The sequence below is a fragment of the Lepidochelys kempii genome, chromosome 3, assembly GCF_965140285.1.
Source record: "Lepidochelys kempii isolate rLepKem1 chromosome 3, rLepKem1.hap1, whole genome shotgun sequence".
NCBI lineage: Eukaryota > Metazoa > Chordata > Testudines > Cheloniidae > Lepidochelys > Lepidochelys kempii.
The window spans coordinates 104,254,405-104,278,818 of NC_136382.1; the positions used below are offsets into that span (position 1 = coordinate 104,254,405).

The 24,414-nt window shown below is 42.7% G+C and overlaps 1 protein-coding gene across 6 annotated transcripts in view; it reads right to left on the reverse strand.

The window, feature by feature from the left end:
• Positions 1–594: 594 nt before the first annotated feature.
• Positions 595–24,414, reverse strand: part of AHI1 (Abelson helper integration site 1) — a 188,530-nt gene continuing 164,710 nt past the window's right edge. For all 6 annotated transcript variants that reach the window (XM_073337383.2, XM_073337381.2, XM_073337386.2 and 3 more), the window contains 2 exons: positions 12,444–12,523; positions 595–2,813 (listed from right to left, as the gene is read on the reverse strand). In XM_073337383.2, the coding sequence (XP_073193484.1) occupies positions 2,597–2,813; positions 12,444–12,523 (297 nt within the window). In that variant the 3' untranslated portion in view covers positions 595–2,596. The remainder of the gene's footprint in view (positions 2,814–12,443; positions 12,524–24,414) is intronic.

The window sequence follows — 24,414 nt, forward strand, 5'->3', positions numbered from 1 at the left end:
TGACTTGACAAATAGAAAACTTATTCTTTTATGCTTGTTTGTATATTTAAAATAATCTGAATGCCGGTGGGGAAAAAAGCGTTGCCATTTCTCAGACTTCAACACCACTGAAAAGAAAAATGAGATTTTTTAAAATGAATGCATTGGCTACATTTCTAAACACAGGTAAAAACTACAAGTCCTTGATATTATCTCCTGATATGTACTAGTTTAAAAGGTTAATAATAATCTTAATCTGACTCTCCTAATTTGGATATTGAAAATGGCTCAGAAGAGTTGTTTTGTTAAATCCAGATCTTTGTTCTTTCTCATTTCCTCTGAAGTAAATGCAGTTCACTCTAACACTGCACTGAAGGAATACAAAGCAGTAAAAGAACCTAACCTTCATGAGGCAGGGAGAAAAGGATAATGCAAATAAAGCCAGTGATTCTGTAATAATGAGAATAGTAACAAAACAGTTTTTAAAAGTATATTTCCAACTCCATAAATTTTCATGTTGGGTCTTTTATTGGATTTCTCCGCTTAACTGTGAGTTGGAACCATGCCTTGGAAGACACGTCTTCTGCCTCTCCTCTCTCAATTTGGAAAGTGTGGCAAAGCAGCTCTGTTTAGCTTCAGAGCAGTGAACATAATTGGAGCCCTAGTTCCAAGCATGAAAGGAGGCACTGTGCCTTTGATTAGAACTACCATTTCTCTCTGGTGTGTATCTGAAGTGTTATTTTTATCTTCAGCATCCACAATGCCAAATCAACATTTTACTAGGCTTTCCAAAGGAGCACCCAGCTCTTGGCTACTGCTCTGCTCACCCTTACATCAGTGGTGTAGCCTGATGTCATGCTTTGCCCTTATCTTTAAATGTGACCAATGACATTTTTAAAGTCAGAAGATGCTGACATTTTCCTTTCATAAAGCATTAAATCCTACACACCTCACTGAAGTGGCAGCTGGGCTGTATTTCAACAGCAGCTTGACAAGAAGCCAGGCTAAAATATTAAGCAGTTTCACTACACAGGAATAATATGCTTTTATAATATATGGCTAGGGAAACACACACATAGGAGTTCATTATCACCCCAGTGCACACATGTAACTCCTGTTTAGGATAATATGGGATTTGCATACACACACACACACACACTGGGCAAACAGAGCATTTAACAATGCCCCTGAACAAAGGATTTTTTCCTGAGGAGTTTTACCCAACCGAAACATGTTTACATATTTTATGTCTTCAAAACATGTGCAGGGATGACACTATAATATATGGCAACTAGTCCTTTGCATCTGGGTGCATTTCACACATCAGTGCCCAACATGGTTATTCTCACTTCTTTTTTTAATGGAATCAAGTGCCCTGTCTACTAAATAAGGGTTTTCTAATTTTATATTATTTATTGCTTCAGAGGGGGAGGGGGAAGATTTTCCTAGCAGAGTAAAAATAAACTGGACACCATCAGTCAGAAAAAATACCAGCATTAACTGATGGAAAGTATTTCATTTAATGTCAAATGTAAAATGATAGTATTGTAAGAAGTTATTGAAATAATTAATAATGGTTCACAACATAGTGCCATTATTTTCAAAAATAAACTAAACATATAAAGGAAATAAATACTACACACAGCATAAAATAAACTACCCATTTTGATATGAAACCTTTCTTCAAAATAAAGTAAAATATATTTGGCAATGCTGCTCTCAGTGCAGCAAAAACTGAGTTTTACAAAGTTTTAGTGCACATTTATAGATGTATAAAAAGCCTTCATTTTAAAAATCAATGTACCAAAAAGATGAAGTTTCCAATCCTTACTCATGTTGGTGAGCTTTATTTGAAAGTTGTTCCACTGAAGTCAATTTACTTGCATGAGTAGGTGTTCACCAATAAAAACAAGGGTTGCAAAATCTAGTCCAAAGTGAATACTCAACAAAAGGAAGACATAAAAAGTGTGTTTTCATGTAGACCCGTGTAAGATTCTTTCAGAGTGGTCACATGCTACATACAGAATACCGTCTGTCTTTTTACTTGCAAAAAAATCAAAATTGCTAACACAAAACCTTCTATTGTGGTCAAGCTTGTTTAATTTTAGGTCACAGAGTACTAACAACTTTGGACTTCAGTCTATCACCTTTGCTCATGCTCAAAAATGGCCTGGATCCAACGCCCATTGAAGTCAATGGGAATTTTTCCAACAGTAAAATTCTAGTCAGCATGAGAAAGGTAGCAGAATCGGGATTTAGATTATTTCAGAATGCATCTGTAAATGCTGCTTTTGGGAAATATGAGAGCCAAACTTCAGGCTTGAACTGTCCAGGAGCCCAATCCTGTGAACTGCTGGATACTCCAATTTCGTTAACATCAGTAAGAGCTGGAGGTGCCAGGTTCCTTGCAGAATTAGGCTCTATATGACATGGCATGTCTTGAGAGGAGTATGGGGGAATTTTGTGTGTTTGTCTATGTTTAATGTTTTGGTTTTCAATGTTTTTTTATCCTGAAAGTGAGATCATCATTTCAGCATAAATCCCATTCAAATCCATTTTTTTGCATACAATATTCTGAATGCGACACCTATATCTGGAGTTAAATGATGACTACACTTCAACTGTCAGGCTCAAAGGCAACATTTGTCTTTCCACTTGTACTTGAGCTTTTCACTGCTCTTTTCTTCTTCTTCAGTTCTAACCCATGTGTTCTAGGATTGTTTTCAATGCTGTTAGCGGTAATTGATGATGCAAGGGTGTCAAGAGCCATTACATTTGGCTGACTCTCTATTGTTTCATTCTTCAGTATCCTTTTCTTCTTCTTCTTCGTAATTCTATTGGGGGAGGGGGAGAGAAGGAGGATAAGAAACATACAGAATTAGCTAAAGTTTAGAGCTATTTCCAACCACAGCTGACATGCTAAAACAATTGTCTGCCTTTCCCCCTTGAGTATAGTGGTGAAACAGCTGTAAGTACTACTTTGCTACTGCAGAACCAAAACAGACAAAAGCACTAGAACCAAGTATGGTAGTCTCTATTCCAAATCCATTGCAACATATGTTCTAACTGTCCTGTTTGATGACAGCTGCCCATGATTTTTAAAACTAACTAGAGCCTTGAGTAATCAATAAGTTTAATTATTTTAAAAGTGTCAAATTATCAATCCTCTGGCCCCCTCCAAAGAGCCATTACAGAATATTGGTCATCCTCCAACTTTGATTTCCACAATATTCCAGTCAAAGAGAGATTCCCGGTTTATTTATTCATTCACCCACTCTAGGAAAATCATGCAGAGTGGAATAACTCATCTGGTCATTTTAAGTATCTGAACTAGGACGTATTTACAGAAATACAAGCTGCTTTCATGTCCACTAATGTACTGGGCACTTCACATAAGCACCAAACACACCATGAATCAAGCCAGTTTTCTTATGTACCCTCCCCAACTGCTGCCACCCAATTACGGGTTGCGATGGCCATCTGCAGACCTGCAAATGGAGCAGGAATTTGAGTGCATTGTAGTGCTGCAACCCTCATCAAGGCAAAGTCATGGACCCTCTGTTCTGGGAAGAAGTTGATGTAACCTTACTTAAATAATGACTTAGTTTAGACTGTAAGTTCTTTGGGTCAGGGACCATCTCTTTGATCTGTGTTTGCATAGTGCTCAGCATTATGGGGTCTGGGTCCATGACCAGGTCTCCAAGTGCTACCACAGTACAAATGAATAAATAATAAGCGTGGATGACTGAAGTCCAAAGCACATAAAGAGCTTCATGTAGCTGCCCTGGAGGTTGCAAGGCAGAACAATAGTTGATGTTGGTGATACTGCTTTAGTGCAATAAGCTTTCATATGCAAGCCCTTCAAATGGTAATCTTGCTAAAGAAATGAAGGTTATTCTCCTGTAAACGCAGTTCTTTTGAGATGGACTGTGCACAGCCACACCCCGGGATGTGCTAGCAGTGCAGCTCCGAGCACAGGTGCTGACTTTTGTTTTTGCCAGTGGGTACTTTCCACCTTCCAGTTTCACTGTGCGCCATGTATATGCTCCTGCCACCTACTGGTGTCTTGTGGGTGCTCAGCACTCCCTTTTTTTTTTCAATGGGTACTTGAGCCCCAGAGCACCCAAAGAGTCGATGCCTATGGCTCTGAGCACGAAATATTTGACAGCAGTGCCTCGTGGAGAGCCCTCACCGTCACTGATCCTGAACATTCTGAGCAGGAGGCTATAAAAAAGGGGCAAGGCATTCTGGCCACCACAACTCTTTGTACCACCTCCTCCTCAGGTCCAAGATTACACTAGGACTTTGGAGAAAATAGGAAGGTAGGCAGGGACTGTGAACGTGCAGGGTCCATCTTTAAGATCTCTAGTTCCAGGTGAGTGACCTTCATTTTTAACTCTTCTTCAAGTGGCCTGTGTACATCCCCACTCATGGAATAATTTGATATGCAGTTCTGACATGTGCGGAAGGTGGGACATGGAGTCCTAATTATATAATGACTGAAGTACCATTGTACCAAAGTGAGCATCTGAATGGGAGGCTGGGTCTACTGCATAATGTTTTGTAAATATGTGGATAGAATTCCATGTAACATATCTTCACACTCCTGCAATTGAGAGCTGAAATCGAAGCCACTGTGACAAACAGTTCATGAAACTGAATGGCATCTTCTGATAGGGAAGATGCCGGAGCAACTTCTACGTTATCAGGAGAGGTCTCATCAGCAGGCTCTAGATGTGTGTCCTGGAATTCCATGGGTCCCATTGGTTCTTTCTCTGAAAGGGTTTCTGGGACTACTGATGGGAGGGGATCCTATAGCCCAGTGACGCAGATTGATATGGGAGCAGAAGATTCAATGTATGAAGCTTCCCCTGACCTATATGAGGGGACTGATCCCTGTAAGGACAAGTGTGTTCACCATCCCCATAACACCTAGGTGAGAACCAGTAAGGTCATCTGGCACAAGGAGGGAATTGCCAGTCCTGCCAATATTTTGCTTCAGGTTCCTTATCATAGTACTTACTAGGGTAAGAGCATGGTCTGTATCTATGTGAACTGTGTAGAGCATCAGTGTAGCATTTGCCCTGATATGCTTTCTTGGGAACCGCAGTGGTAATTTAACCTGTCTGTCACAATCTAATTCTACAATGTTACTACAATGTTAGACTGAGGATCTGATATCTGTTGATGGCACCAAGGAGTCAGAACCAAGATCCAGAACGGATATTGTTGTTGCATTAGTGGCATGACACTTCTATAGGCATTTTCACTGTGCCATAGCCTTAACCTTTTGCCCCAGGTGTTTTCACAACTGACCAAAGGATCCAAGAGGGATCTGGAATGGTGCTCAGCCCTGCTAACAGGTGCAATATCTCAAACCATAATCTTATCTGGAACAGAGGTGCTGGATGTGAAGGGGTGCTCCCACTAGGACTGGCTCTGCTAACACATATGGGGTTCCATTTGTGTCTCGAACTGGGATCTGATGGCTTAGGATTCCTTTGGTACTGAAGATTTTGCTGTCACTCAAGGAGCAGAGGACATTACTCAGCAGCATCTTGAGCTTTTTATTGCCTGAGGGGGTAGGGGCTGACACGGGCCTTTCTGCACTCACAGAGGTGGGTAGGGTTTGGCTGCTTGGGCCTCCTGAAGTACTAAGGCTTGGTGCTGGCTCTGACGCTCTTTGTGAGCTCTTGGGATGAAGGTGTTGCAGACTGCGCACCATGCAGGAGAGCATTCCTTCCCCTAAGCAAGCCAGACGCCTGGTATGGGCATCCAAAGTGGGAATACAGCACGACAAGTGGCACAACTCTTAAACCCTGGTCTCTTCATCTTCAGATCTGCCATGGATACCTGAACTGAGGCGTTGGTTCTAATAAACACTAAAAAAAGAAATACTCTTAATAAAGAAAACAAATAAGCTAAAATTTCTAATATTAATCCTAACTAAAAAAAAAAAATCTAACTAAGGCACCAAGTCCTCAAAGAGGATGGATCAATCTGGAGAGGTTCTTGGTTTTTCTGCTTCTGTGTTTGGAAGGAACTGAGGTGGCTGGAGTGCCATGACTCCTTTTAATAGCCTCCCTCTCAGAATATTCAGGAACAGTGAAGGCAGGAGAGGAGGGGGCATAAGAGCACTCTGGAGAAAACTTATGAAATGTTCCACCACCAGGAGCTGTACTCCAGAGCATCCCATGAGTGGGAAAGTGCAGGAGCTAGTCGAAGAACAATTAGAAATGCATGAATGACATCATCCTTCCATACTGTCTCAACAAGGTAGGCACTGCTGTCTTAAGAAATCATGAATCTTGGCATCCAGTCCAGATCATGTATTTTCAAGGACTCTGACCCACAGATCAATCTCCTGAATCCTGCCTGTGTTTTTATCTCTCATGGCTGAACTCTTGTCTAAGACATGAATTTTTGTGTGGAATAACGTCACAATCTCTTTCTTTGCAGCTATATTTACATGCACAACTGGCTGCTTTCCTGTTTCTTTCAAGATGGCACAGGAACTTGAGAAGAATGTTGTTTTAGGCTCAAAAGCAGCTCTCCCCATGATGTCAGAAAAGGCAAAAAGAAAAGGAGGACTTGTGGCACCTTAGAGACTAACAAATTTATGAGAGCACAAGCTTTCGTGAGCTACAGCTCACTTCATCAGATGCATGCAGTGGAAAATACAGTGGGGAGATTTTATATACACAGAAAACATGAAACAATGGGTGTTACTATACACACTGTAACAAGAGTGATCAGGAAAGGTGAGCTATTACCAGCAAGAGAGTGGGTGGCGGGGGACCTTTGAAATCATGGTGGAATTCCTCAAAGGCTTCTTTTCCATGGGTCCAGATGATGAAGATGTCATCAATGTAGCGCAATTAGAGTAGGGGCATTAGGGGACGAGAGCTGAGGAAGTGTTGTTCTAAGTCAGCCATAAAAATGTTGGCATACTGTGGGGCCATGCGGGTACCCATAGCAGTGCCGCTGATTTTGTAGTCCTACCAAGACTACAAAAAGAAGGATTCTGGGTGGACTCCTCCTGAAGGTCGAAACAGAGTGGATTTCTACATAGAGTGCTTCCGCCGACATGCACAGGCTGAAATTGTGGAAAAGCAGCATCACTTGCCCCATAACCTCAGCCATGCAGAACACAATGCCATCCACAGCCTCAGAAAAAACTCTGACATCATAATCAAAAAGGCTGACAAAGAAGGTGCTGTCGTCATCATGAATAGGTCGGAATATGAACAAGAGGCTGCTCAGCGGCTCTCAAACACCACTTTCTACAAGCCATTACCCTCTGATCCCACTAAGGGTTACCAAAAGAAACTACACCATCTGCTCAAGAAACTCCCTGAAAAAGCACAAGAACAAATCCTCACAGACACACCCCTAGAGCCCCGACCAGGGGTATTCTATCTGCTACCCAAGATCCATAAACCTGGAAATCCTGGAAGCCCCATCATCTCAGGCACTGGCACCCTGACAGCAGAATTAGTCACATAAACACCACCCTATACCGGAAACCTACTGACCGCTAAACTTACCTACATGCCTCCAGCTTTCATCCAGACTACACCACATGATCCATTGTCTACAGCCAAGCTCTACAATACAACCGCATGTGCTCCAACCCCTCAGACAGAGACAAACACCTACAAGATCTCTATCAAGCGTTCTTATAACTACAATACCCACCTGCTGAAGTGAAGAAACAGATTGACAGAGCCAGAAGAGTACCCAGAAGTTACCTACTACAGGACAGGCCCAACAAAGAAAATAACAGAATGCCACTAGCCATCACCTTCAGCCCCCAACTAAAACCTCTCCAACGCATCATCAAGAATCTACAACCTATCCTGAAGGATGACCCATCACTCTCACAGATCTTGGGAGACAGGCCAGTCCTTGCTCACAGACAGCCCCCCAACCTGAAGCAAATACTCACCAGCAGCCACACACCACAAAAAACACAACAAAAACACTAACCCAGGAACCTATCCTTGCAACAAAGCCCGTTGCCAACTGTGTCCACATATCTATTCAGGGGACACCATCATAGGGCCTAATCACATCAGCCACACTATCAGAGGCTTGTTCACCTGCGCATCTACCAATGTGATATATGCCATCATGTGCCAGCAATGCCCCTCTGCCATGTACATTGGCCAAACTGGACAGTCTCTACGTAAAAGAATGAATGGATCCAAATCAGACATCAAGAATTATAACATTCAAAAACCAGTCGGAGAACACTTCAATCTCTTTGGTCACTCGATTACAGACCTAAAAGTGGCAATTCTTCAATAAAAAAACTTTGAAAACAGACTCCAATGAGAGACTGCTGAATTGGAATTAATTTGCAAACTGGATACAAATAATTTAGGTTTGTATAAAGACTGGGAATAGATGTGTCATTACACAAAGTAAAACTATTTCCCCATGTTTATTTCCCCTCCTACTGTTCTTGTAAAGTGCTGGAAATGGCCCACCTTGATTATCACTACAAAAGGTCCCCCCCGCCCCCCCCGCCCCGCTCTCCTGCTGGTAATAGCTCACCTTTCCTGATCACTCTCATTACAGTGTGTATGGTAACACCCATTGTTTCATGTTCTCTGTGTATATAAAATCTCCCCACTGTATTTTCCATTGCATGCATCCGATGAAGTGAGCTGTAGCTCATGAAAGCTTACGCTCAAATAAATTTGTTAGTCTAAGGTGCCACAAGTCCTCCTTTTCTTTTTACGGATACAGACTAACACGGCTGCTACTCTGAAACCTGTTAGAAAAGGCAAAACATCAGGAAGAAAACTAAAGGTTTAAAAAAACCCTAATGTGTCCCTGAGAAACTAGCACTGTACAAAACTTGCCTGCTCATTTTTTAATGTAATCCCCTTCCCTTCTAAATTAGCTCCTTCCTGTCAAGGTGTAGCAGCAGATTTTGAGCCGGAGTGTCTCTCCCACTCCTATTATCACGTTCAAATGGCCTCAGCATCCTTAAAGCCTGAGAACTAACCCTCTCTGCAGCACTGCTGCCTGCCCAAACAGGACAGTAATGACACAGAATCACAGAACTGGAAGTGACCTTGTGCAGTCATCTAGTCCAGTCCCTTGCACTCAAGGCAGGACTAAGTATTATCTAGACCGTCCCTGACAGGTGTTTGTCCAACCTGCTCTTAAAAATCCCCAATGATGGAGATTCCACAATCTCCCCTAGGCAAATTATGCCAGTGTTTAACCAACCTGACAGCTAGGAAGTTTTTCCTAATGTCCAACCTAAACAGCTCTTGCTGCAATTTAAGCCCATTGCTTCTTGTCCTAGCCTCAGAGGTTAAGATTAACAATTTTTCTCCCTCCTCCTTATAACAACCTTTTATGTACTTGAAAACTGTTATATCCCCTCTCAGTCTTCTCTTCTCCAGACTAAACAAACCCAGTTTTTTCAATCTTCTCTCATAGGTCATGTTTTCTAGACCTTTAATCATTTTTGTTGCTCTTCTCTGGACTTTCTCCAATTTGTCCACATTCCTGAAATGTGGCACCCAGAACTAGACACAATGCTCCAGTTGAGGCCTAATAAGCGTTGAGTAGAGCAGAATTACTACTTCTCGTGTCTTGCTTACAATACTCCTGCTAATACATCCTGAAATGATGAGGTTTCCTTTTTTTGCAACAGCGTTCCACTGTTGACTCATATTTAGCTTGTGATCCACTATACCCCCAGATCCCTTTCCGCAGTACTCCCTCCTACGCAGTCATTTCCCATTTAGTATGTGTGCAACTGATTGTTCCTTCCTAAGTGGAGTACTTTGCATTTGTCCTTATTGAATTTCATCCTATTTACTTCAGACCATTTCTCCGGTTTGTCCAGATCATTTTGTATTTTAAACCTGTCCTCCAAAACACTTGCAACCCCTCCCAGCTTAGTATCATCCGCAAACTTCATAAGTGTACTCTCTATGCCATTATCTAAATCATTGATGAAGATATTGAACAGAACCGGACCCAGAACCGATCCCTGCAGGACCCCACTCATTATGACCTTCCAGCATGACTGCGAACCACTAATATCTACTCTCTGGGAATGATTTTCCAACCAGTTATGCACCCACCTTATAGTAGCTCCATCTAGGTTGTATTTCCCTAGTTTGTTTATGAGAAGATCATGTGAGATAGTATCAAAAGCTTTACTGAAGTCAAGATATACCACACCTACCACTTCCCCCCCACAAGGCTTGTTACTCTGTCAAAGAAAGCTGTCAGGTTGGTTTAAAACGATTTGTTCTTGACAAATCCATGCTGACTGTTATTTATCACCTTATTATCTTCTAGGTGTTTGCAAATTGATTTCTTAATTATTTGCTCCATTATCTTTCTGGATACAGAAGTTAAGCTGACTGGTCTGTAATTCCCCCAGTTATCCTTATTTCCCTTTTTATAGATGGACAGTATATTTGCCCTTTTCCAGTCTTCTGGAATGCCTTCCGTCCTCCATGACTTTTCAAAGATAATTGCTAATGGCTCAGATATCTCCTCAGTCAGCTCCTTGAGTATTCTAGGATGCATTTAATCAGGCCCTGGTGATTTGAAGACATCTAACTTTAAGTAATTTTTGACGTGTTCTTTCCCTATTTTAGATTCTGATCCTACCTCATTTTCACTGGCATTCACTATGTTAGACGTCCAATCGCCACCAACATTCTTGGTGAAAACCGAAACAAAGAAGTCATTACGCACCCCTGCCATTTCCACATTTTCTGTTATTGTCTTTCCCCCCTCACTGAGTAGCATGCCCTTCAGTCCCTCTCATGTTTGGAGTGGCATCTCTGTGACATGCCTACTCCCTGCTGCGCAGGAAGAGAGACTGCTAGAATTTAAAGTCTGATGACTCAGGCATCCAACACCTTTCTGAACTGCAGCTGAAAGGTTTCTTCGGCCTGGTCTACACTGGGGGGGGATCAATCTAAGTTACGTAGCTGAAGTCGACGTAGTTAGACCTACTCACCGTGGTGTCTTCACTGCGGTGAGACGACTGCTGCTGTTCCCCCGTCGACTCTGCTTGCGCCTCTCACGGCGGTGGAGTGCAGGAGTCGACGGGAGAGCGCTCGGGGATCGAGTTATCGCATCTAGACTAGATGCGATAAATCGACCCCCGCTGAATCAATTGCTGCCTGCCGATCCGGCGGGTAGTATACACATACCCTTAGGCTTTTTATTTCCCTCATATGATCCAGCATCTGAACCAGATTGCTAATGTGACCCTACTCTCATGATGTGTTTAGTTCTCTTTTAAATGAACATTTTATACCTAGTAATGCCCCCCAAACCCTGAATTAGATCATATTCTTTGTGAATTCCATATTTCATAAATCCCTGGTCCTACACTACTCTGCAGATGCTAAAAAAAAAATCACCTTTGCTGAATTTTTAACTATGCAGTCCTGTCATACCGTGGTCCGAGTCCTGTCTTTAAAAAACTGTATCAAGTTTGTTTGTACTCCTCCTAAACCATGTATTTTCTTCTTGAACACAATCCTTTTAATACAATTATGCTCAAAATGCAACCTCATATTGTGTCACGGTGCAGTTGTATAGCCCCTTTTCTTATGGCACATGAGTGTTAAGCAAACTTTCCCTTAACCATTTATTTCTGAATATAGACACAAAGATGGAGCCCTAGCAATGACGGTTTTGAGACATGGTTAAAATTAGAGATAAAAAACCATCTCTAACACTCAAGCATAGGTTATTATATGATCAGCTCTCCCTTTCAGTAGGTGGTTTGCATTTATGTATCGGCTAAAAAAGTTAATGACAAGGAACATAAGTATTTTCTAGGTATTCTTCAAAAATAAACGAATGCAGATACTTAAAATAACAGTTAGGATAACATGAAGATGACATGGAAAAGCAAGTATTTATGCATCCACAAGGAAAATCTTGTGCAAAATGTTTAGATCTTATTTATTTCAAAGTTTCACACATTGTGTAGCTACATATATATGTGTACACACACACACTTAAAATACAAATGTAATAATGAAAGATGCTGGTTTGTTTGTCTTCCTTACATGTGACAAACTCATTCAATTTACATTAATTAATTCTTAGAAGGTGCAGAAAGTAGTTGGCAGCTCATAACAATATGGGTTAATCAAAAGAGCTGAGGGATGTTTCAAGGCAATCCCGCACCTCTGGATTACAGCTCAACTCCCTTACACTATACTCCTTACAGTATCTCTGTAACATACCTATGCAAAAAAGTACAACAAACCATTATTTCCTTTTCACTTTATTTTTCTTAAACACTTCTCTAGACCAATTATCCTAATTTTAACTTCTTGTTTTGCTGTCTCGCTTAAAAGAACAAAGTAACCTCCCCTCCCCCCCGGACAATATCTCAGTTTCTTAAGAGGAGTTGTAGAAATAACACTGCAAATTGCTTTGAATGATTTGTTGCTTACTGTGTCACAGGTGAGTCTATATCTGTGTCATGCTCTGAGATAAATTTCAGGTCCCCTGACTCGGTGATGACTGCTGACATCTGCAAAAGAAAACAAGCAGGAAGGTAGAAAGAAGAAAGACAATGGGGCTAACACATGTACATTGAAAAGCCACCAGCTTCCTGAATAAGGAGAGAATATACCCAGTCTGAAAAAAGAATGTCTATCAGCCATGAAGTGTTCACTCCTATGTGGTTAAAAACAAGGAAACAGCCCCCTGCTTAACAACTCCTTGCAAACAAAGACAGTTTTCAGGTGTGTGGCAAAAACAACGGGTTATGAATCTTTGCTTGAATGAATCTTAAAATGCACATAGTCTGTAAGGGATTAAATTTATTTCAGCTACTGAATTAGTAACTGAAGAATGCTGAGGAGTCATCCCATCTCAGCCTTAACTAGTGCAAAAGCGGCCTGCTTCACTTCATAGCAGATTTTGTTCAAAGTGGTTCAAATCTCTTCTGGTTCGTTTGGAGGTTAGGGTTCGTACAGACTCAAAACGCAACGTGAATTCACGCAAAATTCTCTAGTTTCTTATGAAACCAGTGAGTGTCAGCCCAGTTTGCACTTCACATCCAAAAACCTCTTCTACTCCTAATAGGACTGGGACACTCCTTTACCACAAGAACTCCTCTTAGAAATAGGGAGGAATGGCTCAGTGTGGCTTGTAACTTCCTCCTCCCAAGGTCTGAAGTCTTCCAAGGCAGAGGACACTACTGCCTGCTCCTCCTCCTGGAGTCTTCACGGGCCTCTAGTGGCCGTTCCTTACTGTTGAATTTTCATGAAGGAGAGAAGAGGGCACAACTGGAAAGCCTGCTGCTTCACTCTCTCTCCCCAAATCTTACTCAGAACAGCTGTCCTGGAATGCAACACATACCTCTCACCATGCAGCACTTACTCCCACAACTGAAGTACTGAGTCTTAGGTTAAGTCTACACCGCAGCTGCGGGGTGTAATTCCCAGCTCAGGCAGATGTACACATGTTAGTTCTGATCAAGCTCATCTGCAAAAAATAGCAGCATGGCCATCGTAGCATGGCCAGCATCTTAGGCTAGCCACCTGAGTATGTACCGAGGATTTCAGATGGTACTTGAGCAGCTAGTTCAAGCCACTGCAGCCACACTGCTATTTTTAGCATGCTAGTTCAAACAGAGCTAGCACATGTACATCTACTGAGCTTCAAATGACCACTTTCAGCTGCACTATAGATGTACGCTTAGGGTAATTCCGCATGACCATCACAGGTGTGACTACAGCTTGAATAGGAATACCCTCACTAGCTTGAATCTAGCAGTGATGATGTACTGGCATGGACCCTGGCACAGGCTAGCAATGTGAGTACCTACCCAGGGTTCCAGGCGGGGCTGTACACAGTGAAGCTAGGGTGGGTATGTCTGCCTCAGCTGCAATTGCACCTCTGTTTGCAGTATAGACACATTTAGGCCTAAGAAGCTCCACAGTGCCTTACACGTTTAGCTAAAAAAACCATGCAAAGACGTTTGGGGCATCTCTTGTTCCATGCTTAACAACATAATGGTGGCAACAGGAAGCTTTCTTGTCTCTCTGCTGCAGATTGACAGGGCTCTGCACCCTAGAAAAATCTTTCTGGGATGAGACGGGTGGGCAGAAAGACAACAGGCCTAACAGGCGAATCTCTGAAAATTGGATAGTGCTCTCCATGGAGATTTTCAGACACCGGAGCCTGAAGGAGGGCAAGGGGTTAAGTTGAAAAAGAAGTTTTTCCAGGTAGCTTATGAGAAGCGTGGACTTAAAGTGAACTCATCCAATAAAACTTGGACCAAGCTTATGATTTAACAAAATCAAGTTATGTTTTGAGTTCAAAATGAAACTAAGCAAAACCCATTCCATTGTGTTTTATTATGGACATTTCAAACAACTCTAGTGCTTAAAATCACCCCACCACACCCAGTGATTTACATTAGAGATCATGATGGACCTACCCAGCTACTCTTATCTGCTCGTAAATCTCACATTTCACTCTCAACCCTCATCTCTCCAGGAAATAGCCGTGCCATTTTCTCTGACATTACTCTCTTTGAAATCCTCTCTCTAGAACCACCAATAGTATTGGGAGAGAAAATGCCCTTAAGATCCTCCTGAGTGGCTGACACAGTGATGTAACTACTGGAAATAGCACTCTCAAAGTCAGCAAGCACCTTCTGGGAGGATGTCAAGAAAGAAAGGACAACTTTTGATAGCCTGCCAACTGGTAATTAGCATTTGTATGGGCTAATAGGTGAGGTATACCATTGCCATGCCATCTCTAATTCAAACAAATAAGAGAAAACAAATATTGCCTTCAAGGCAATATGATCTTATTGTAAAGTACAACTTAGGCTTGCTTCACTATTATAGAATGAAATAATAATAATAATAATAATAACAACAACAACAACAACACTTTACTCTTCGATACTTTCATAGCATTTAAGGCAAGAAGAGAACATTATATCACCCAGTCTGACCTATTGTATATCACAGGCCCTTAAATATCACCCTGTAGTAAGCCCAATTACTAGTATTTGGCTAAAAGCATATCCTCTAGAAAAGGCATTCAGTTTTGATTTTAAGACATTAAGAAATGGAGAATCCACCCCTTCCCTTGGTAATTTGTTCCAGTGGTTAATCACCCTCAGTACTAAAAATCTGTGCCTTATTTCTAATTTGAATTTGTCTGGCTTCTGCTCACCATTGGCTCTTGTTATGCCTTTCTCCACTAGATTGAAGAGTCCTTTTGTAGTTAATATTTTCTCCCCCTATAGGTACTTATTCAGTGTAACCAAGTAACTTCTCAATCTTCTTTCTGATAAGATTAGCAGATTGAGCTCCTTTAAGTCTCTCACTTTGAGGCATTTTCTCCAGCCCCTGAATCATCTTTGTGTCTCTTTTCTGCACCCTCACCAATTTTTCAACATCCTTTTAAAATGTGGATATGAGAGCTGGATACAATAGTCTAGTCTCACTAGTGCTATACACAGGGTTAAAATCACCTCCCTACTCCTACTCTCCTGCTTATACATTCAAGGATCACACTAGCCCTTTTTGCCACAGCATTGCACTGGAAACTCTTGTCGAGTTGTTTGTCTTTTATGACTCCTAGATCCTGTTCAGAGTCACTGTTTTCCAAGACACAGTTCCCCATTCTATAGATCTGGTCTGCATTCCTTGTTCCTAGATGTATAACTGCATTTGGCTGCATTAAAATACATTTTATTTGAATGGGTCCAGTTTACCAAGTGATCCAGATGACTGTGCTGTTCTCACCATTATTTACCACTCTGCCAGTCTTTGTGTCATCCACAAATTTTATCAGCAGGGATAATAAAGCTTTCCATCAATGATCTTAAAGTCCTTCACAAACATTAATGAATGAAGCCTCACAACTTCCCAGTCAAGTATTATCACCCATATTCTGAAGCTGCGGAAACTGAGGCACGGATGTTAAATGACTGGTCTTACAGTAAGTCTGTGGCAGATCTCCTGGGTCCCAGTCCTGGACTTTAATCAAACTACTAGATCATGCTTCCCTATAACATTAATTAAAGCAAAGTAAACAAAGAGATGTGTAAGCTCCTAATTCTATGGCTGATTCTGCTCCCTTCATGTCAATGAGACTTTTATTACTGACTTAAATGGGAGCAGTATCAAGCCCCTAATGGCCAGAGAATTAATGTATACACATTGCTAACAAGGGCCATGTTCAGACATGAGCCATCACCACACATGACTTGTGAAGCGGTCCTAACAGTTTCCTTGGCCAGTGCAGACAGGATCACAGTGTTAGAAAATACCATACCCAGTCAGTGTATGAATGTGTAAGAGTACTGGTTATGACAGAAAAAAGCCTCTCTGTGTTGAATTTACACATAAATCTACATTAACATAATATAAAATTTGGGACTGCACACAAAAGAAGGAAACATACTGTCACTGTCTGATAACGATATACAATGGAGTGCATTAAAGGGAGTGCAACTATGAGTGATTACTACATTTTTCAATGTTCACACCCTCCTGATGTTTATTTTTTCCTTTTTACACTCCCTTTTCTTGTAGTCAGAACTGGGCCAAGTCACTCTCTTGGAGTTTCTCACATGAAAGAAGTTAAGGCTTTTCATCTTCCATATTTTCAAAAAAGGAAAACACAGACAATCTTTAATAATGGAATCTCTCTCCTAACTCTGTTAATATTGCAATCAAACATGTTGCTTTACAAGACAGGAGAACCTGACTAAACTGCACTGCAGCAAAATGCGAACCTAGTCCAAAAACGGATTGTTGAGTTTTTCAGAATGAAACACAGCCAAATGAGGTTCTGCCAGAGTCATGATTGGTGCGAGTAATATCTAGTTCTCCATGAGACATGGGGCAACACACCCATCACCTCCTGGTCACTCCCTGAAATACATTATAAATATATATTAATTCTAATTAGCCCTCAATGCTGATGTCTCTTCCCCAAACTCAAAACTCTCTAGTATAAAGCTTCACCAATCTACAGTGGGCCTTTCCCCCGGGTATTGATTAGTGACGCTCTATCATACTTCTGTCTGATACAGTATTCTTCATATTTTTAAAAATCACATTTTTGTTAAACTTAAAAGCTGAGTAATCTGCACGCGAATGGTCTTCCTGTCGTTCCTGGGGAATTAAAAGGGTTCTGTGCTGGTGAGGACCAGCTGATGATACAAAGAAAACAAATAAATCCCATGTTAGTAAAGATTATAATGATGGGATATGCAAATACACTCAGATACTCCCACTTGTCAGTGGAGTGATCCTGGATTTGTTTACAGAATCTCAGAAATTCTAAATGGAATGTAACACTAGAACAGTTCCTATTTTAGAAAGGAAGTTATTGGCCATGCAGAGGAAGACATAATGAAAACTTGTCTAAGGAATAAGCTATTTTTTATTCTTCTTATAGAAACAAGGGGGAAAGCATCAATAATTAATTAAAGCCTACTCCTTATCACAGACAATTCCAATAAGATACTTCTAAGTTTTTTTCTAGAAATAATAGTGAACACTATTAAGGTTGTAAAGTCAAGTACTCAAAGGTTAGGAAATGCTAGAATGAAGGTTTTAATTCCGCCCCCTTGTGCCTATGCATTCGGGTAGTTTTTCATTACATGCTCACATACGATATTTTCCAACAGGACCCCTGCCTCATTCAGTGCACAGGCTGGGCAGTGCTCACTTAATAAGCAGCTATTCAACATTTTGTTTTATCCTCATTGTTCAATATGTGGCCTTAGGCCTTATTTACTGCATATTATTCAAAGCCTGCTATAAAGTCAGAATGATTAATTTCCTCATTGGCTTTTCTATGGTTGTCATCACTATACGATCCAAGTGCCTCATAAACATTAATTTATTCATCTTCACCAAACCCCTTGAGATGAGATGGTGGTGTCCCCATTTTACAGATGGGCGCTGGGACACAGGGAGATTAAAGTATCAAAAGTATTCAATAATTTTGGGTGCCCAATTTGAGATGTCTATGACCTAATTTTTCAGAGATGTTACTGTTATATAGCACTTTATATATTCAAGCAGAGCTCCCATTGATTTCAGTTGCAATTGTGAGTGCTCAGCATGTCTGCAAATCAGACCCTGGAGCCTCAAGTCAGGCGCCCAGAAAATAAGGAACATGCATTGAGTGAACACCCATTGGAAAGTTTGGTTTAAGTGACTTGCTTAGCATCACAAAGGGACTCTGGCAGAGGCAGGGATAGAACCCAGTTCTCCCAGGGCAGCATTCAACTGCCTTAAGTCCCCTAAGGTAGGTTTTCCATTCCTCTGATCACCCTAGTAGCCCTTCTCTGCACATGTTCCAGTTTGATAGAAATAGGATGAATTTAGTTTAAGCCGACAGGAGAGAGCTCCCTTGTTGGTTTAATACTCCACCTTCACAGGAGGCGGTAGCTATGTCAGCTGGAGAAGCTCTCCCAACTACCTATCACTATCTACATGGGGGGTTACGGTCGGCATAATTATGTCACTCAGGGGTGTGGATTTTTCACACCCCTGAGCAATGTAATTATACCAAAGGTCTCACGAGTGTCTTGTAGAACGGTAATAACACTTTCCTATCTTAACTGGCAATACCTCACCTGATGCATCCTACGATTGCATTAGCTTGTTTCATGGTTGCATCACATCGGTGGCTCAGTCATCCTGTGATCAACCAAAACACCCAGGTCTTTCTCCTCCTCTGTCGCTTCCAACCGAGTCATCCCCAGTTTATAGGAAAAATTCTTGTCAATCCCTACCTGCATGACCTTTCACTTTGCACTATAAAAGTTCATCCTATTTCTATTACTCCAGTTTTTTGGACATTCAAATCTGCTTGTGATATTCCACTTCTCCTCCACATTGGCAATACCTCCCAACTTTGCATCATCTGCAAATTTTATTAGTACACTCCCACTTTTTGTGCCAAGATTAATTAATGAAAATGTTAAATAAGATTGGTCCTAAGACTGATCATTGAGGAGCTCTTCTAATAACCTCCCTCCAGTCTGACAGTTCACCTTTCAGTATGACTCATTGTAGTCTCTCTTTAACCAGTTCCTTACCCACCTCTTGATTCATATATTAATCCTCATCTTCTCCAATTTAACGAATAATTTCCTATGTGGAACTATATCAAATGCCTTACTGAAATTAAGGTAGATTAGATCTACTGCATTGCTTTTGTCTAAAAAAAATAAAATAAAAATCAATCCATCTTCTCAAAGAAAGAGATCAGGCTGGTCTGTCATGATCTACCTTTTGTAAAACCATTTGATATTTTATCCCACATACTGGTATGTTCTTAACTATTTTCTCTTTCAAAATTTGTTCCAATACCTTGCATACAACTGAGGTCAAACTAACCTCATGTAATTAAAGATCTTATTACTGTCACCACAAAATGCTTTCAAAACTGACAGGTTTCAGAGTAGCAGCCGTGTTAGTCTGTATCCGCAAAAAGAAAAGGAGTACTTGTGGCACCTTAGAGACCAACAAATTTATTTGAGCATAAGCTTTCGTGAGCTACAGCTAATCTGTAATCAGTCTCCCTGTTGCTCATGAGAAATTAATGAGCTTCTGTGTTGGTGTCCCATCCCCTCCAACCTGTCCTTGTCCCAAGTCTCTCTTCTCCATACCTGGCACCTTGTCCCACTCTCCACTACTCAGGCCTCTCATGCCACCCCAGTGCAAGTCTCCTTGCCCAGCAGACCCATTTCCCCCCTCTTGGCTCCTCATCCAATCTGTGTTTCCTCTCCCACTATCCAGACCCAGTCTTCCTTCCTGGGCTCCTCATCTAATCTCAGATTTTCCCCTGGCCTGACTCCATGTCTCAGTCTCTTTGCCCAGTCTGTGACAGTTCTGCCCCTATACTACAGCTCCTTGTCAGATTCTCCTTCCCCTGCCGCCACCTCCTTCCCACAACTGGTTCCTAGTCCCAGTCTTCACCTCTCCCCAGAACCTACTCTAATCTCCTCATCTGGCATCAGTGTTCCTCCTATCCCCCCCAAAAGCCAAATAGCTCCTGGTCCTACCCCCATTTCCTTCACTAGCTCCCAGTCTCCCCTAACACAGCTTCCAGTCCCAGCTGCTCCCCCCTTGGCTCACAGTCTCTTTGCCCAGCCAGTCCCAGTTGATCCTCCAGCTCCGAGTCCACTGCCCCAAGTCTAAATCACTGTTTCTCTCCCCCAATCATTTGGGAACATGGAATGCAGGCCAGACCCCTACTGATCAAATTTTCTGATGACACAAAGCTAGGAGAAACAACGAGGAGTCCTTGTGGCACCTTAGAGACTAACAAATTTATTTGGAGATTTGTTAGTTTCTAAGGTGCCACAAGGACTCCTCGTTGTTTTTGCTGATACAGACTAACACGGCTACCACTCTGAAAGCTAGGAGAATTGTCAACAGTTTTGAGGAGAGAGCTAAAGTTCAGAGGGATCTTGATAAGTTAGAGAACTGGGCTATAGACAACAAAACGAAATTCAACACACACAAATGTAGGGTGCTACACTTAGGGGAGAAAAATCAAATGCACAAATACAGAATGCGGGATAACTGGCTTGGCAGCAGCATTGCTGAGAACAATCTGGGAGTTGTGGTGGATCACAACCTCAACATGAGTTAGCAATGCGATGCTGTTGCAAAAAAAGCAAATGCAATTTTATGGTACATTAACAGAGCTCTAGCATTCAAGTAATGGGAGGTGATAATACCACTCTACTCAGTGCTGGTTAGACCTCAAATGAATTATTGTGTCCAGTTTTGGTCAGCAGTGTATAGAAAGGATGTGGAGAAACTGGAAAGGAGGTGAACAACAAAGATGATCAAAAGGATGGAATACAAGCCATATGAGCAAAGGCTGAAGGAAAAGACTGTTACCGACCTTTTCATAACTGTTGTTCTTTGAGATGCATTGTTCACGTCCATTACAATTAGGTGCACGCGCGCGCCGTGTGCACAAACATTGGAAACTTTTCCCCTTAGCAGCTCCCCTCTGGATGGCAGGGGAGCCCCCTAGAGTGGCTCCCTCATGGCAGTGTATATATTACCCTGCTGGCCCGACATCCCCCCTTGGTTCCTTCTTGCTGTTGACTCCAACAGAGGGGAAGGGGGGTGGGTATTGTAATGGATGTGAACAACACATCTCGAAGAACAACAGTTACGAAAAGATAGGTAACCGTCTTTTCTTTGAGTGTTTGTTCACGTCCATTCCAATTAGGTGACTTCCAAGCTTACCATAGGAGGAGGGTAGGAGTCATGGAATGAATGGAGAACAGCTCTGCCGATGGCCGCATCATCCGTGGCCTGTTGGTTAATAGCATAGTGGGCTGTAAATGTGTGTACTGAAGACCAGGTGGCAGCTTTGCGGATCTCATGGATAGGGACCTGAGCCAGAAAGGCTGTCGAAGATGCCTGTGGTCTGGTTGAATGGGCCATGATTGCTGGGGCTGGAATCTTGGCCAACTCATAGCACGTGCGAATGCAGTCTGTGATCCAGGACAAAACAGGAAGACCCTTCATTCTGTTGGCTATGGCGACAAACAATTGGGTCGACTTGAGGAAAGGTTTTGTTTGCTTTATGTAGAATGCCATGGCTCTCCAGACATCCAGGATGTGCAGGCTGAGGTGTCTCGGGCTCGTGTGCGGTTTTGGAAAGAACACCGGTAAGCAAATGTCCTGACCCATGTGGAATTGGGAGACCACCTTGGGGAGAAATTTAGGGTGAGGTCTATGCTGCACCTTGTCCTTATCAAACACTCTGTAAGGTGGTTCAGAGGTGGAGGGCCCTTAGCTCGGGCACCCTCCTCGCTGATGTAATGGCCACCAGGAACACCACCTTCCAAGAAAGGTAGAGGAGGGGGCAAGAGGCCAGGGGCTCAAATGGTGGGCTCATGAGTTTGGAGAGGACCAAGTTCAAGTTCCAGGTTGGGAAACAGGGGCGAGAATACAGGAACACCCTTTCAGGACCTTTGAAGAATCGTCCCACTATAGGATTAGAAAACACCGAGCGCCCAGAGTCCCCTGGATAGAAAGCTGAAATGGCTGCCAGGTGTACTCTGTTGGAGGAAGGGGCTAGACCTTGATGTTTAAGGTGTAGGAGGTATTCTAGAATAATTGGGATGGTAGCCTGGAGTGGTTGAAGGCGCTTGGGTTCACACCAACGGGAAAACCTTTTCCATTTCGCCAGGTAGGTCGCCCTAGTGGAAGGTTTCCTAGTGCCGAGGAGAATGTGCCTCACAGACTAAAAGCACTACCCTTCCGTGGAATTTAGCCACACAGTTTCCACGCCATGAGGTGCAGGGATTGCAGGTTCGGGCGAAGGAAGCACCCGTGGTCCTGTGTGATCAGGTCTCGGTGGATGGGCAGTGCAATCGGGGCCTCCACAGACAACTCTATAAGGGTTGTAAACCAATGCTGACGGGGCCAAGACGGGGTGATCATGATTACGTCGCCCTGTCTCTGTGAATTTTGAGGAGGACCCAGTGGACAAGCGGGATAGGAGGGAATGCATATTTCAGACTCCCGCCCCATGGTATTAAGAATGCATCGGCGGCTGAACCCAGACTGTGGTTTTGGAAAGAGCAGAACTGAGGGCACTGACTGTTGCTCTTGGTGGCGAACAGGTCTAGCTGGGGATAACCCCACTTCTGGAAGACTGACTGTATGAGTCCGACCTGATTGATCACTTGTGCATGTGGTAAGACCTGCTGAGGCAATGTGCAAGCTCGTTCTGCACTCCTGGGAGGTAGGATGCTTCGAGCTGAATGAAAGGCGAAAGTCTCTCTCTTTATTGGTGCGTGGCTTAAAGGCCTTGCAGATCTTGCAGCACTCAGCTTGGTGAGACTCTCCCAGACACCGGAGGCAGGAGTCAGGGGGGTCGCTGTTGGACACAGACTTCCGGCACATGCCGCAAGCTTTAAAACCCTGAGCTTGCAGCATGCCCCGCAGCCCAAGGCTGGTGCTGGAAATAGCTTCCAGACACCTGAAACAAAGGATTTCTAAACTACTGATAATTAACTGATAACTATGTACGAGGGAGAGAACGTTCCAACACCGCCATGGATGGTAAGAAGGAACTGAGAGGGGGTTGGGCCAGCAGGGTAATAGATACACCGCCATGAGGGCGCCACTCTAGGGGGCTCCCCCGCCATCCCGACGGGAGCTGCTAAGGGAAAAAGTTTCCGACATCCGTGCACACTGCACGCACACACCTAATTGGAATGGACGTGAACAATCACTCAAAGAAGAACTGGGTATGTTTCATTTGGAAAAGAGGAAATTGATAGCGGTTTTCAAACACTTGAAAGACTGCCATAAAAAGACGGAAAAAAATTGTTCTCTCTTGCCACAGAGGGCAGGACAAGGGGCAATGGGCTCAAACTACAGCACAGCAGATCTAGATTAGGAAAAACTTCCTAACTGTAAGAACAGTAGGACAATGGAACAGACTGCCTTGGGAGGTTGTGGAAACTCCTTCACTGGAGGTTTACAAAAGGAGGCTGGATAGCCATCTGTCTTGGATGGTTCAGGCACAACAAATCCTGTATCTTGGCAGGGGGTTGGATTAGAAACCCTTGTGGTCCCTTCTAACCCTATGATTCTGTCCCAGTCTTATCAGACTTCTTGTCCCAAACTATTTCCTCCCTCCACACAGTTTGGCTTTTGTCCCCTTTTCATTTGAATCAGACAGTTTTCTTTTTCTCATGGCCTACGTGCCAACAGAGGGTCACCGAGAGCACAGGATGCTTTTCAGTTCCAGTGCTCAACTCCACCATAGGTCAGAGCAGCGGGGAGCAGCCATTACAGGGAAAGTCCTTCTAAGCCTCCACAGCCCTGGGCTGGAGTATATTCTCTGTTGCTCTGTGGGGATAATGCATGCATAGGCTGGTCAGCACAAGGAGCTGTGAGCGTCTCAAGCATACTCAGTGAAGATGGAATCATCTGAGGTTTTAGCTGTTAAGCTCTAGCAAGTCTCTACTAAGCAATTTTTAACATGGGCAAAATAATATATTTTTCCTTAGCCTCATTCTCCTTGTTGGTAGAAATGACTGAACTGTGCTGGCTGAAGTAAAATGAATAAATAAATAAATAAAAAATTTCAGCCTGAAGAGGACATCCTCAGAAAATTTCAACCCAAACAGCTAAAGTTTGGCAAAGTCATAAACAACTGAAAACAAGGTCTTATAATGGGAACATAATAATGGCTATACTGGGTTAGACCAATTGTCCATCTACCTCATTATCCTGGCTTCTGACAGTTGCCAATGCTAGATGCTTCAGAGGGAATAAAGAGAACAGGGCAATTATGAGTAATCCATCCCTTGTTTTCTAGTCCCAGTGTCTGGCAGTCAGAAGTTCAGGGACACCCAGTGCATGGGATTGTGTTCCTGACCAT